The sequence below is a fragment of the Phoxinus phoxinus genome (genome assembly GCF_949152265.1).
Source record: "Phoxinus phoxinus genome assembly, chromosome: 9".
Taxonomy (NCBI): Eukaryota; Metazoa; Chordata; class Actinopteri; order Cypriniformes; family Leuciscidae; genus Phoxinus; species Phoxinus phoxinus.
In genome coordinates this window covers 24,337,714-24,350,833 of record NC_136884.1, presented here as the reverse complement: position 1 = coordinate 24,350,833, position 13,120 = coordinate 24,337,714, and the positions used below count along the sequence as shown (strand labels likewise).

The following is a 13,120-nucleotide window of genomic DNA, read 5'->3' as shown; positions in this document are numbered from 1 at the left end:
CATGATGCTGTTGAGAAGGAAAAGACAGGCTCTGTCAGACTCAGGAATTCGTCAAGTAAACCTGCCAGCGAGCAGATTAGGTTCCCAGAGTCAGTTACCATGGTGACTGACACAGAGTTTAAGATACCTCTCATTCAGAAAAACAACAACAACAGAGTTTCCCTCATCTCAGGGTTCACTTATGTTTTCACATAGCCTGCTTTCTGGAATACCCCTCTGGAAACTATGAGAAATTGTATCAGTATGGTATACCAATACTGCTACCAGTAAATAGTCCAACATCTATTTAGTAATTACTGGTGGTCAGTTTCCGTGTGATCGAGCTGCTATAGAAATCACAGAAACTTTTAAATAGACTACATGCAACTCGAAACAATTGCATGCCTGTAATAGCCTGCACTTTGGCAACATCAAGCTGTGTTTTTGGCCATAGTGCAAATATAGAATTCTTCATGAATGTACTGTCAAGTAATGAATACATACGTTCATCCCTCAATTATAACATACCATTTCAATTTCACTGTCCACAGAAGATGATGACGCTGCAGATAAAGGGGTCACCCTAAATGAGGACATCAACGCCCGGACACACTCCACACACTCCCTCATTAATTTAATCATTTCTGGCAGCTCTAGATGGATGTAATAATAAATGGGAGAACATTTGTGTAGCCAGTGGCATCAGGTACTTCAGGGAAATGTATGAAACAATTATATAATTGTCGACTACGCCACCCGGTATATACCGGGAACTCAGCCCCAAGACAGGGGGCGCACAGGTTCGTAACCAAAAGAAATGGGTGAGCAGAGAGACATGGGCCAGGGAGTATCAAATATGAAGCAGCTTTATTCAAATACAAAAGTTAAAAACCATTAAATAGATTGACATCAAGGGCTCAATATTCACATATCAAAAAAACAAAAAAACAAAACAAAACAAACAATACTTTACAAAACTTCAGATTAATAAAAGAAAAGAAAAAAAACAAACTACACAAGAAAGCCTAATTGGAAGGGAGATGGCCTGCTGTGACCCTCAATTCACACAACACACTTAAGATCTACACACACCCACTCTGGTGAAGTCAGGTCACTCAATACACAGCACTCAAGGTGAACCCCGTTAAACAGCGGCTAAACCCCTCCTCTATAAACTTTCTTCGTCACGCTGTTTATAAACAAAGAAAAGTCTCAAACATTAAACAATAATTAACTGGCAAAACCAGCGCCCAAAATAAGTTTTCAGTTAACAAACAAAAATCAAAATAAGCAACAAAAACAATATATTAATTTCAGTCTCGTTTTGTAACCCAACCAAACTTAAACCTAAACAAAAAATAAATAAATGATATTACAAAATACGCAAACAAATGAGCACAAGACCAATAACAAAAGGAAAACTATAACTTACAATTCGGAGCAAAACAAGAAACAAATCAAAATGAAACAAACAGGCCACGAACGGCCGTACACTCAAGGAGCAGAGCAAGCCAGCGAGGGAACAAGCTACAACATTAATGCTCACACCTCAGCGAGCAATCGTCCCAGCTCGCTGTTATGAGAGTTCAAGTTCGCTCCAACAAAAAGACGCAAATAAGCCCAGGCAAGACAGCAGTGCGTTAGATCAACCGACGTGCATCTCGTCCCATACTCGAATTGAAACCCTTGATCCTGCCACTCAATCTGTCAAACATGAAACAGAAAAATTACTAACAAAACAATAAAAAAGACAAACCACGCGAATGGCTCTGATACATACCAGATGATGTTCCTAACGCGGTACTATGCATGGTCGCGGACCATAACATGCAGTGGGTTTTCGTTGACGAGCTACACAAAAAACTTATAGTAAACAAACATTCCATTTAACAAATAAAACAATCAATTGCCTTAAAACGAACGAACCAACCTCCATGCCAGGGGCAGCCCATGCACAGCAACAGAACGGAGAGACGGCACTCCAGACACTCTCCCATTCATAAATTGTAACTTCCGTAAAAGGGGCAGTACGGATGACAACGCATTCCAGGTGACAGAAACGTCCTCATTTTATACCCCGACAGCAAACTGCTGATAGGTTCAGCGTTTTTACATGACACTGGCCAATCAACACGAGTAAACTTCACCTGCTACATTCGGTTTATTATTTATTAAAAGTAATGGTACTTAAGCTCAGTACAGGACAATAAATAATGTGGAAACACCTTGAATCATTGTGTAATAAACATACTGTGTTCTGACACGTCAACCCCTCTAATTGCAATCTGAACACCCACCGTGAAGGGCTGACATGATTTCATTTATTCCAGGTGCCATGGCATGAACAGTATTATCATCCGTCAGCTTCTTCAAGAGAGAATGAGAGATTAGAATCACATTAAACTTCATTAAGGTACAATAGACATTTACAGAACCTGATGTGAGGAATCGTGGGAGGAAATAGCGGCAGATATCATGTTGATTTTAGGGGTGGAACGGTACACAGAAGTCACGGGTTGGTTCATACCTCGGTTCAGACATCACAATGGAGTACAATGGAGGAAAAAGCAAAACAAAAATGCTGAAGGCAATTATTTTTATTGTGCATGTCTCAGGCTGTAACACCTATACAGTCTCTCCCCTGAGCTAGCTGCGACAGCCTAGAGACACAGTAGCCGGAGCTACTTCTCTCTGTGTACGTCTATGAGGAGTCATGCAGGTCCTGGGCTACTCCACAGCAGCAGCGATCTGAACCCGTGTAAAATAGTCCCAATGTAAACACTTATTATAGGAGTACCATAGTGGTTCAGGATAAGACAAAAACACGGATTGGAAAATGGATTCATGATGAACTCGTTTATTATAAAAATGTTGTAAAACAGGAAAAAATTAAAGGACTTTTATTTAATGCTCATTGCTCAAAACTTTTCAAAATATGACGCGACCCCCACAGAACTCGCTGAGGCCCCCTTGTGGGCCGCGACCCCCTGTTGGGAACCGATGCTCTAGCCCAGGGGTCGGCAACAGGCGGCCCGCTGCCCAAAACTGGCCCGCCAGCAATATTTTCTGGCCCGCCGGATTATTTTGGAAGTCCGTTTTTTTTTTTTTTTTTTTTACTATAACAGTTTACAAATAGGCCCCGTGTATCAGTGATGCGCGGGATGATCCAAAATGAGCGAGTGCCTGTGGTCACCCGCGGTTACGAGTCATCCAAAAATATTTTTAATGATATTCGGGTCGCGGTCGGTCGGGTCGTTTGAAATAAAGATGCCAATTAAACCTTTGTAATTTATATAGTACTAGACACAATTTTCTATGAAATACATAGGTCTACACTTTATTCGCTGAATAACATGGCGCGAGGATGACGCACGCACAAGCTCAGTCTGCAGATAGAGATGAAAGTGGGAAATCCTTATTTAATGTTGAGCGCGTTATTAACTTTTGAATAAGAGCTGACGCGGGACAAAATGCCCGATTTCCCAAAACATTGAACTGAGCAATGCCATTGTGCCATTTTAATAGGCTACTTTTAAACGCATATAGCTCAGTAATGTCAGTTTTATGTATTTGCTGAGAGGGGGCGGGATTTTTGTTGGGAAATTCGGAGGAGAGACGCACACTTCGATTAGACTGGATAAACACATGCAGCATCTTAATTGTTAAGAAAATGAAACTAAATAAATTAATAAATCAAGCCTTTATTACAAAACACAGCATTCAGAAAAATGCGCACCCCTAGTTCCTACGTCTATGGCCCAATATGCGGGCCAGGAAGCGGGTCGGGTACAATATTTTCTTTCTTTTGTTTGCGGTCCGAGTTGCGGGCGGGTTAGTTGAAAACGTCGGTCGGGTGCGGGTTGTTTATACATTGACCCGCGCATCACTGCCGTGTATCATTCGTTCAATCGTTTTTTTTTCCCCAAATTAAAACCAAAAATAAAAAAGTGAAAAACGACTTGTTTTTGAGATTTGAGATTCTGAAAACGAGAACATTTTTAAAGCAGGTGAACACTGAATTGAACCTTGTGGGAGCGGGACGGAAAAAAACAGCCCCGCGCAGACCTCCTTAAACCTTAGGTGTGTAGCCTATGTGTGTCCCGAATAAATAATAATAAAAAAAAAGGAATAAAGTTCAAAGTTGCATACAATGCTAAATCAGATAGATGTACAATAACAATTTAAATAGTACATGGGGTTTAATTTATCGTTAATAAGATGTATCCGTGTGTTTAAATGGTCCAGTGGTAGAACTTTCGTCAAGTGTGTAAAAGGTTCTGGGTTCTAATCTGCATTTGTATATTTTTTTTTTTTCTTCTTCATCAAAACTGATTATGCTCATCAGTGGTTGTATATCAAGTAGTAGGGACACGTTTGTGTGCATTATATTTTGTGATTTCACCGTAACAAATAGGCCTATTCCATGTAGCTGGCCCGCCATCAACTGGATAAAAAAAATATTGGCCCGCGGCCAAAGTTACTTGCCGACCCCTGCTCTAGCCCATTCTGGCAACACAGATGAAGAGAATACTGGTGTAATCTGATTTTTTTTCCCTTTTGGTCCTTCAAATTTGGCAGCTTCAATTTCATTTATTCTAACCCCCACCACATATACACATACACACACACACACACACACACACACACACACACACACACACACACACACACACACACACACAAACAAAGGCACTTTTAAGAGCCACGTCTGTCTTGTTAACCTGTACTCATCAGTCTCTCTCTCTCTCTCTCTCTACATCTATATTTGTTTTATCTGTCCATCTCTACGTTGTGAGTCTTTCTGTCTGTTTGTGTTTCTGTCCATCACAATGTCCAAGATTGATTCAGAAATCCAAGAACAACTCATGATCTTGGATAACCTGGTTGATGACCAAGAATTGAAGGATGAGCTCCAAAGTCTTGATGACCTTCTTAGTGAGCTGCAAGAAGAGGAGGCAGCAGCACCAGTGAAGACACCTGAGCCGAGGGTGGAATGGAGAAAAAGAGACATTACTGGAAATATTCTCTATGCGAGGCCAAGATCAAGCAGGAATAAGTCAAATAAGGGTCAGTATTGTTTTTCATTCAAGATATTTTGAAGATCTACATTGTTTAGGCACTTACTGTATGAGTGTATCAAATCAAGGAATATATGTATAGCTTGATATGTCAGGAAAACATTCAAACCAGAACCAATCATTTTTTTTTTTACATAAAAAGTAGATTTATTAAATATGTCACTAGTCTTGGATTAAGTGAAAGAGACACATTAAGGCTAATATATATTTATGTAAAGCAGTAAAAAACTAGCAAGCATAAAAAATAGTTTTATTGTGGGCTTTATTGACATTGTCAGGAAATCTTGTCAATATGGTTATGATGTTAACTGAGCTAGCCTGCACTAAATCTCTTGCAAGTTATTGGTCTTGGCAAGGCAGTGTTTGAAACAGTTTGTTCTTCAGAGTGTGTTGTCAATGGCCAGCCAGCTTGTTTCTTTTTAATCTGCTTCTATATAAGCATTCCTATTTGCTGTCATCATCTAGTGACACCTTGTATGCAGATAACTGACAGTAATTGGTCTCTGTTGGGGTTTGGGAAATAAAAAGTGTACTAGTATTTCTCTCCAGCTATATGTTAAACAGTGACCTTGCACCAATTTAGGCTGGTAACCAGGCCTTGGCACAAGTTAGAAATTTGAATGTTATAAATGTTGATTTGTGTTGTTTTTATCCTCTACAGCTGATCACATTCGGAAGATTGATCCTCCCTTCATTGCTCCTGACACAAACTGTGAAGTGGCCTTTACTCCAGAGACTGTGGGTGTGTAGTTCATTGTGTTTCCATTAGCCCTTGTATCTGTGTGTGTGTGTGTGTGTGTGTGTGTGTGTGTGTGTGTGTGTGTGTAAATATATATATATGACAGTGGGCTAGAATTTTATATGTTGCTATTTTAAAATTTGCTAGAATACTGATCCTTTCACAGCCAAATGGAGTACACTTTAATATTGTAAAAATATATATGTGCATAAAAGGAAATTATTGTTTTTTAATATTCCTTACCATTTACAGAGTGTTTTCTACAAGAACTCTAGCACTCACTAAGCGAATCCTCAGGTGATGAGCCAAATTCACTTTGACATGAATGGAAAGGACTGCATGTGAGTCATTCTACGAAACGGGTGCCATTTCCACGTTGCGATTTTCCAAATTTTCATTAAGAACAAACTTTTTTTTTAAACTTACAACTTTAAAGATATGTTAATCCTCAAAAAAAAACATATTTTCCCACCTCAGGCACAAAATCCTTAATAATATTATCCGTTTTATTCAGGCAAGGGAGTCTTTCTTGTACCACCCCGTCACGGACAATATGAATGCCAGTAGAGTAGTAAAAAAATATATTTATTTTTTAAATCTAATGTTTTCCTAATAGTAAAATGTCCCTTTTTTGGAAACCATCAATAGAAAGTCTGTAATTTAATTAAAAAAAATATTCTTAGCTTTTTAGTCTTGAAATATGAATTCAACATTTCAATGGCCTCATTGTTTGTACTGAAAAAACGAATACACTTTAAAAAATACAACTGAAGTTAGATTTATTTGATTAGTTCACACAACAAGAATATCATTCAACATTAATTCATGTAAAATTTCATTTCTTTTACATAACATTTTAACAAAATGACCCCGTGACGGGGTGGTAACTGATGTCACGGAGTGGTTCACTGTGACAGGGTGGTATGGACAAAGTGTTTATCTATATAATATTCTTTATAAAACTGAGGGAGGGAAACATTAAAATTGGAGATTTCATGGAAAACTTGAACATGAGAGAGAACATGCTCTGAAAAAAAAAAAAAAAAGAGCATCATATCAGTGACAGGGAGAGTCGCATCCACACATCCCTCTGGATTTCCATGTGACGGGATGTCACAGGCTGTGGTGCTGGAATGATTTCGAGCACATCATCGAAGAGATACCACAGGAAGTCATCTCTTGGAGGCCAGAAGAACCTATTGGCACCAACACGGTGCATACACTTTACAAAGGCATGCATTTCATCTGTATCCATGATGATCCCAGGATAAAGGTCATTGTCGTATTTAAGTACGCACCACTTCCCAATGAGATCTCCACTTTCCCAATCAATTGCTTCTGTTGGCACCTTTTGGGCTGTCTTGTTAAAAGTGAAATGCTGTGTGGTGAAGCACTGACATCTCAGCTGTTTTTGCGTGGAGCACATGCAACTAATTTCCCGGTAAAGGATTTCTCCTGGAGTGAATGTGACCACTTGGTGGGTTTTCATTGTGGATGGCACTGGTGAAATCTGGCCTGGCATCTTTTCCATTGCCTGCTCCACTGCTTCAGATGCTACATAAAACAACTTAACAGTTGTAGAAGTTTCAGTGAGGGCCTTATATAGCTCATGGGCATCGGGTATGTCGCGGCCGTTGGTCACCAGCTTGTCCGCTGTTCTCTTCAAGGTTCCCCCAACACCGTCAGGGGCCCCCTTGCCATGGCTTGCCTCAAAAAAGTTCCATGTTCCACCTTTCAGACCTCTTCTTGCGAGCTCTGTGCTGAAAAGGAAGAAATTCCCTTTCTGTTTGTATTGGGTACAAGGTCCATCACTCAGAAAGTGTAGAACAGATACATCTGGGTATGTGGCTTGTAGATAATTCAGCACCGGATTCATGTGTGCCCATATAGCTGGGGGGCTTTTGTGTTTGGAGGGTGACACTGTGCTAAAACAGATGGGCTCTTTTTCACCACCTATGTAGAAAACACCAGTGTGCAGAGTAGCTTGTTGGTGTGAGGAGCCAAAGTGGACAGCTTGGATCTCTGAGCTGTATTTGCATGTGTAGTTTTCAGAGAAGTCAATGTGGATCACTGCCTCCTCTTTTGACAGGTTCTTCTTCAACTCTCTAGAGTAGGAGTACTGTTGATTTATGTTGAATGTGTGTCTTTTGAATTTATGGAGAAGAGTGTGGAATAAGTCCACAAGATTGTCTTGTGTGTCCTCCATTGTTTTCTTCACTGTGATCTTGACAGTGGTTGGACCCTCCCTTGCATCTTCCCTTGCTTTCTCTGCTGTGGCCCATTGAGTGAATGCAACCTTTGCTGAGCCATCAAATCTGGAGAGCTGAACAGTCTTGTCTTTGCATTCTTCGCACTCATCATACATGCACATTTTCCTGGAGGTGTCACAGGTAATCATTTTAGTCAAACTCTCGAGATCTGAAGTATCTATGAGCCTCAAATTATGCAACTTCTCAATGACAAATCTGAGATTTTCATGGATCTTGCACAGACACGTGTTCCGGTCAGAGAGAGTGGGATGTACAACCCAAAATGGGCGAAGCTTACAGAAAAGGGAGTATGATATGTTTGTGTTTTCAGTAAGAAATTTTTTGTGAAGATTTTTCATGGTGTCTGCCAGAAACCTTTTCTGCTTCTTCACCTTGTTCTTGGTAATTGTTTGTTTTCGTCCTGTCGTTATTCGACTGTTGTCATCTCGAGTGAAGAAGGTTTTGACTTTGGCCTTGAAAGCAGCAGTGAACCTGTTTGTGGGATTTCTGTTGGTGGAACAGAGGTCTTCACTCTGAACACTGCGACGCTTCTTTGAAAATCCAAAGGCATTTTCGGCAAAACCTTGTAGCCTGTACTTCTTCACAAGCCTCCCCGCTGTTACCTTTGCTATTAGTTGTTTTTCTTTTTCTTTTCTTGCTTTACAGTACTTATTCTTTATGTCTTCAATCAAGGCTTCATGATAGAGTAGTGTTTTTCTGATTTTTGAGCTTACTGTGCCCGTCTTAGTTAACTCATTTATTTTTGAACGAGGGGAGTCATTCTTATTTAAGCGCTTATATCTTTTTCTGTATTTGTCAGCACGTTTTCTTTCCTTCTCTAGCGATTTCTTTAGTTTTTCAATTTCTTTGCGTAGTGTATCCCTGTTCTTCCTGGAAATTCGCTTTCCTTCTTTATGTTGCCTGAAACAAAACAAAAATCTACTGGTAACTTAGGGGTTTAAGTCATGTACACCATATATAAAAACAATTACTCAATGATATAGGCCTGGTTCTTATTTTCTACATGTACTGTATCCATTTATTTAGAATCCTAACTGCGCACAACCCTGACCTTGAAGATCCTAACTGCTGCTTTGACTGTTGGACAGGATCTGGACTCAAAGGAAAGGTGTCCAGACTGTGCTTCCTAGCCTCTGCTTTCTCTTTTCTCTTCTTGTTCTGCTTCCTCCACTTTTTACGCAGCTGACGCTTCCCTCGCTCACTTAGATCACTAATCTTCTTCTTTTTTCCTTGCTCTACATCCCGTCTCCATCTCTGACGCTCACTCTCTAGATATTTTTGCTTCCTCTCAGTATCAGCATCCCGACGTGCACGGCATCGTCGTTGTCTCTCAGCTGCGCTTAACGGAGCCATGATGGAGACAGATCTATCTGCAAATGTTATAAAATGTAACATTCTTCATTAAACACTGTGAGTGACAGAGAGTGAGATAGTGATTGAGTGAGATTGTGAGATAGTGATATAGTGAGTGAGATAGTGAGTGAGATAGTGGTATAGTGAGTGAGATAGTGAGATAGTGAGTGAGATAGTGAGATAGTGAGTGAGATAGTGAGTGAGATAGTGATATAGTGAGTGAGATAGTGATATAGTGAGTGAGATAGTGAGTGAGAAAGTGAGTGAGATAGTGAGATAGTGAGTGAGATAGTGAGTGAGATAGTGAGTGAGATAGTGAGTGAGTGAGATATTGAGTGAGTGAGATAGTGAGTAAGATAGTTAGTGAGTAAGATAGTGAGTGAGATAGTGAGTGAGTGAGATAGTGAGTAAGATAGTGAGTGAGTGAAAGAGATAATGAGTAATACGTGTGTGAGAGAGATAGTGAGTGAGATAGTGAGTGAGATAGTGAGTGAGATAGTGAGTGAGATAGTGAGTGAGTGAGATAGTGAGTAAGATAGTGAGTGAGATAGTGATATAGTGAGTGAGATAGTGAGTGAGATAGTGAGTGAGTGAAAGAGATAATGAGTAATACGTGTGTGAGAGAGATAGTGAGTGAGATAGTGAGTGAGATAGTGAGTGAGATAGTGAGTGAGATAGTGAGTGAGATAGTGAGTGAGTGAGATAGTGAGTAAGATAGTGAGTGAGATAGTGATATAGTGAGTGAGATAGTGAGTGAGATAGTGAGTGAGTGAAAGAGATAATGAGTAATACGTGTGTGAGAGAGATAGTGAGTGAGTGAGTGAGTGAGATAGTGAGTGAGATAGTGAGTGAGATAGTGAGTGAGATAGTGAGTGAGATAGTGAGTGAGTGAGATATTGAGTGAGATAGTGAGTGAGTGAGATATTGAGTGAGTGAGATAGTGAGTGAGATAGTGAGTGAGATAGTGAGTGAGATAGTGAGTGAGATAGTGAGTGAGATAGTGAGTGAGTGAGATAGTGAGTAAGATAGTGAGATAGTGAGTGAGTGAAAGAGATAATGAGTAATACGTGTGTGAGTGATATAGTGAGTGAGTGAATGAACAAAACAAAGTTAAGTTAACAAAAATAAATGATTAGTCTATATTAGAATCCTTGATTTCATATATCCTCACATTCAAATGGGAAGCAGAACCACCCCGTCACATCACTTACCACCACGTCACAATAAAACATGTGACGGGGTGGTATGTGACGGGGTGGTAAATTTGAGCCCAAAATGGCCGCAGATCTCCCATGTGGTCAAGTTCCTCACCCAGCATACATGCATTCTATCTTAAATATAATTTTTTTTTCATTAATAATGTAAAAATAAAAATAAAAATCAGTTTTTCCTTTCTTTTTTGCATGACGGGGTGGTTGGTTTGAGCTTGACGGAACCTGCCTAACATGAAAAATCAACAAATAAAGAATGTAGAGGAATGTCAGTACTTGCCTGCTTTTGTTCTTGGCGGCTAAAAGGCTCCAATGATGTCACTTCCGCTTTGTGATGTCATTTAAAGCAACAGTACATTATTTATAGATAAAACAAGTTAGTGTGACGGGGTGGTAAGTCAAACTGAGGGACGCACACAAATAACAAAATATTTACAAAAAATAAGGTTTATTTTTATTAAAGTATTTCTTATGTGAAAAGGGATACACATATTGATCCTGAAAATAATACATGTTTTTAAAAAATACATAACTTATTTGGTGATATTTTAGATGCAAATGTCATGTTGGTCAACACGGACATGTAAAATTGGCTATGAACTAATAAAAAAATATTAAAATAGTATGTTATTCTTTAAGAATAGTCTTTTTATCATATATCATGTTAACAAGAACACTTGAATGAATACATTTAAGCTTTGTAAACACATTTTGGGACATTTTTGTGCCTTATGCATCTCATCAAACGTTGCGGACCCAAATGGCACCCGTTTCGTAGAATGACTCATATCGCCTCACATGTGAAATTATAAATATGGACTGATTCAGCTACAAAGCATGGCATTCATGGCTTAATAAACTTTTTGTTTTTTCATTATTTCAGGTTGGAACGGATAAACGGTAAAATATGTTCTGTTAGGCTGCTTTCTTATCTCAATGACTGATTCTTTCCTTTCAAAGATAATACAACAATTTGTCATATTCATTGATTGCTTAAACAGTTAGAATACTTATTACTTGTGTTTGTGTGTCCACTGGTTGCCTTGCACTGTGAGGTGAGTTATGTTTTATTAATTATTTAATGCCATTGCAATGCAAATTAGTCCATTCCATGACTAATACAATGTAGGCAAAGTTCAACTGGTTTCTTGCAAGCAGCATGGAAGTTCATGTCAGTGTTGTCTGTGGCAAGAGAAAACTCCCTGGTCCTGTAGTTGATCCCGTCAGTAAATCATCCTCTGAGGTAGTCTTTAGAGAAACTGGAGTGAGGTTGATTGTGTTGAAGATTTTATTATTTAGAAAATAAGTAATTTAGCTATATTTTGATTGAAACCACAACAATTGTCAGTACTCAGAAGCAAATAGCGATGAGGTGGAGGCTTTTGGAAGAGTTAGATCCGGCAGGTAGGCCCTTATAACCTTTAGGACATGCATTCCGATGATGAAAATGATGGAATAGTCTTCCGAGCATTTCAAATTCAGACACACTCTCTCAGTCCAGACTAAAGACAAATATCTGGACTGTCTTAAATCTGGACTGAGAGAGTGTGTCCTAATTTGGAATGCTCGGAAGACTATTCCATCATTTTAAAGACAAATGGGAGAATGATCTACCTCCTTGTCTTCATTTAGAATATTCTATTTGTAAGTTCCTGGAATTTTGTGATTAACACAATGGATTATAGGTAATGAGGAGCTGGACCATTCAGTGCTTTCTGAGTAATTAATAGAATTCTCAAATTAGCTGACAGACAGCCAATGTATGGACAATAAAATGGTCCTGATGCGATCATGTTTTCTGTTAACAGTACTCTAGCGGCTAGCTCCAGCTCTGAACTAGCTTTTTTATTGAGCCTGCAGGACATCCACTCTGTAATGCATTACAAAAGTAGCAGTGATTCATGCACACATAAATTAATCTTTCAGCATCTGAAACTCTTTGTGTTTATGTGTCATAATTTAGTTTTTCTAAGATGGAGAATCCTGTTGTATGTGCTGGAAATTTTATTTTCAAAGGAACATAAGAACATCAAACATAAGATCTGTGTTCTATATACTGTCGTAGATGACATAACATTTTCCTCATCCCACTAATGACAACTTAATCAGAAACATTTTGAAATCAGTAAATTTGGAAATACATGGCTTTCAATGTACAGAAACGATATGGAAACTTGTGTAACTAGAGCTGCCAGATAATTGTAGTTTAGGAAAAAGTACCATATTTTCCTGTGAGATGCAATGTTGTATAAAAAAAAGTGCTAAATGAAAATACACCAATTAAGTCCAAGTACCTAAAATTTGTTATTAAGTAAATTGAGTAAATGTACTCAAGTTACATTCCACCACTGGGCTTAACCAGGGTTAATGCTACTTTAACAAGCATCAATACATTTCAATGAACCCTCTAAATTTAACCCAACAGTGATTTTCTTTTTTTCTCTGTGTTCTAATGAAATTTTGTGCACTATGATATTTTACAGTGGCAAA

General features: G+C 38.9%; 1 protein-coding gene across 1 annotated transcript; it reads left to right on the top strand.

Moving 5' to 3' along the window:
- Positions 1-4,658: 4,658 nt before the first annotated feature.
- LOC307004113 (uncharacterized protein) lies at positions 4,659-11,586 on the top strand. Its single transcript, XM_079623062.1, has 4 exons — positions 4,659-5,046; positions 5,719-5,799; positions 6,049-6,093; positions 11,514-11,586. Exons 1-3 carry the CDS (start codon positions 4,809-4,811, stop codon positions 6,069-6,071), a joined length of 342 nt encoding a protein of 113 aa, XP_079479188.1. The 5' UTR covers positions 4,659-4,808; the 3' UTR covers positions 6,072-6,093; positions 11,514-11,586.
- The last annotated feature ends 1,534 nt before the right edge of the window (positions 11,587-13,120 follow it).

Coding starts and splice junctions, on each gene's coding strand:
- LOC307004113 (XM_079623062.1), top strand. CDS start 4,809: ATGTCCAAGATTGATTCAGAAATCCAAGAACAACTCATGATCTTGGAT. Junction 5,047..5,718: donor CAGGAATAAGTCAAATAAGG/GTCAGTATTGTT, acceptor TATCCTCTACAG/CTGATCACATTCGGAAGATT. Junction 5,800..6,048: donor CTTTACTCCAGAGACTGTGG/GTGTGTAGTTCA, acceptor TACCATTTACAG/AGTGTTTTCTACAAGAACTC.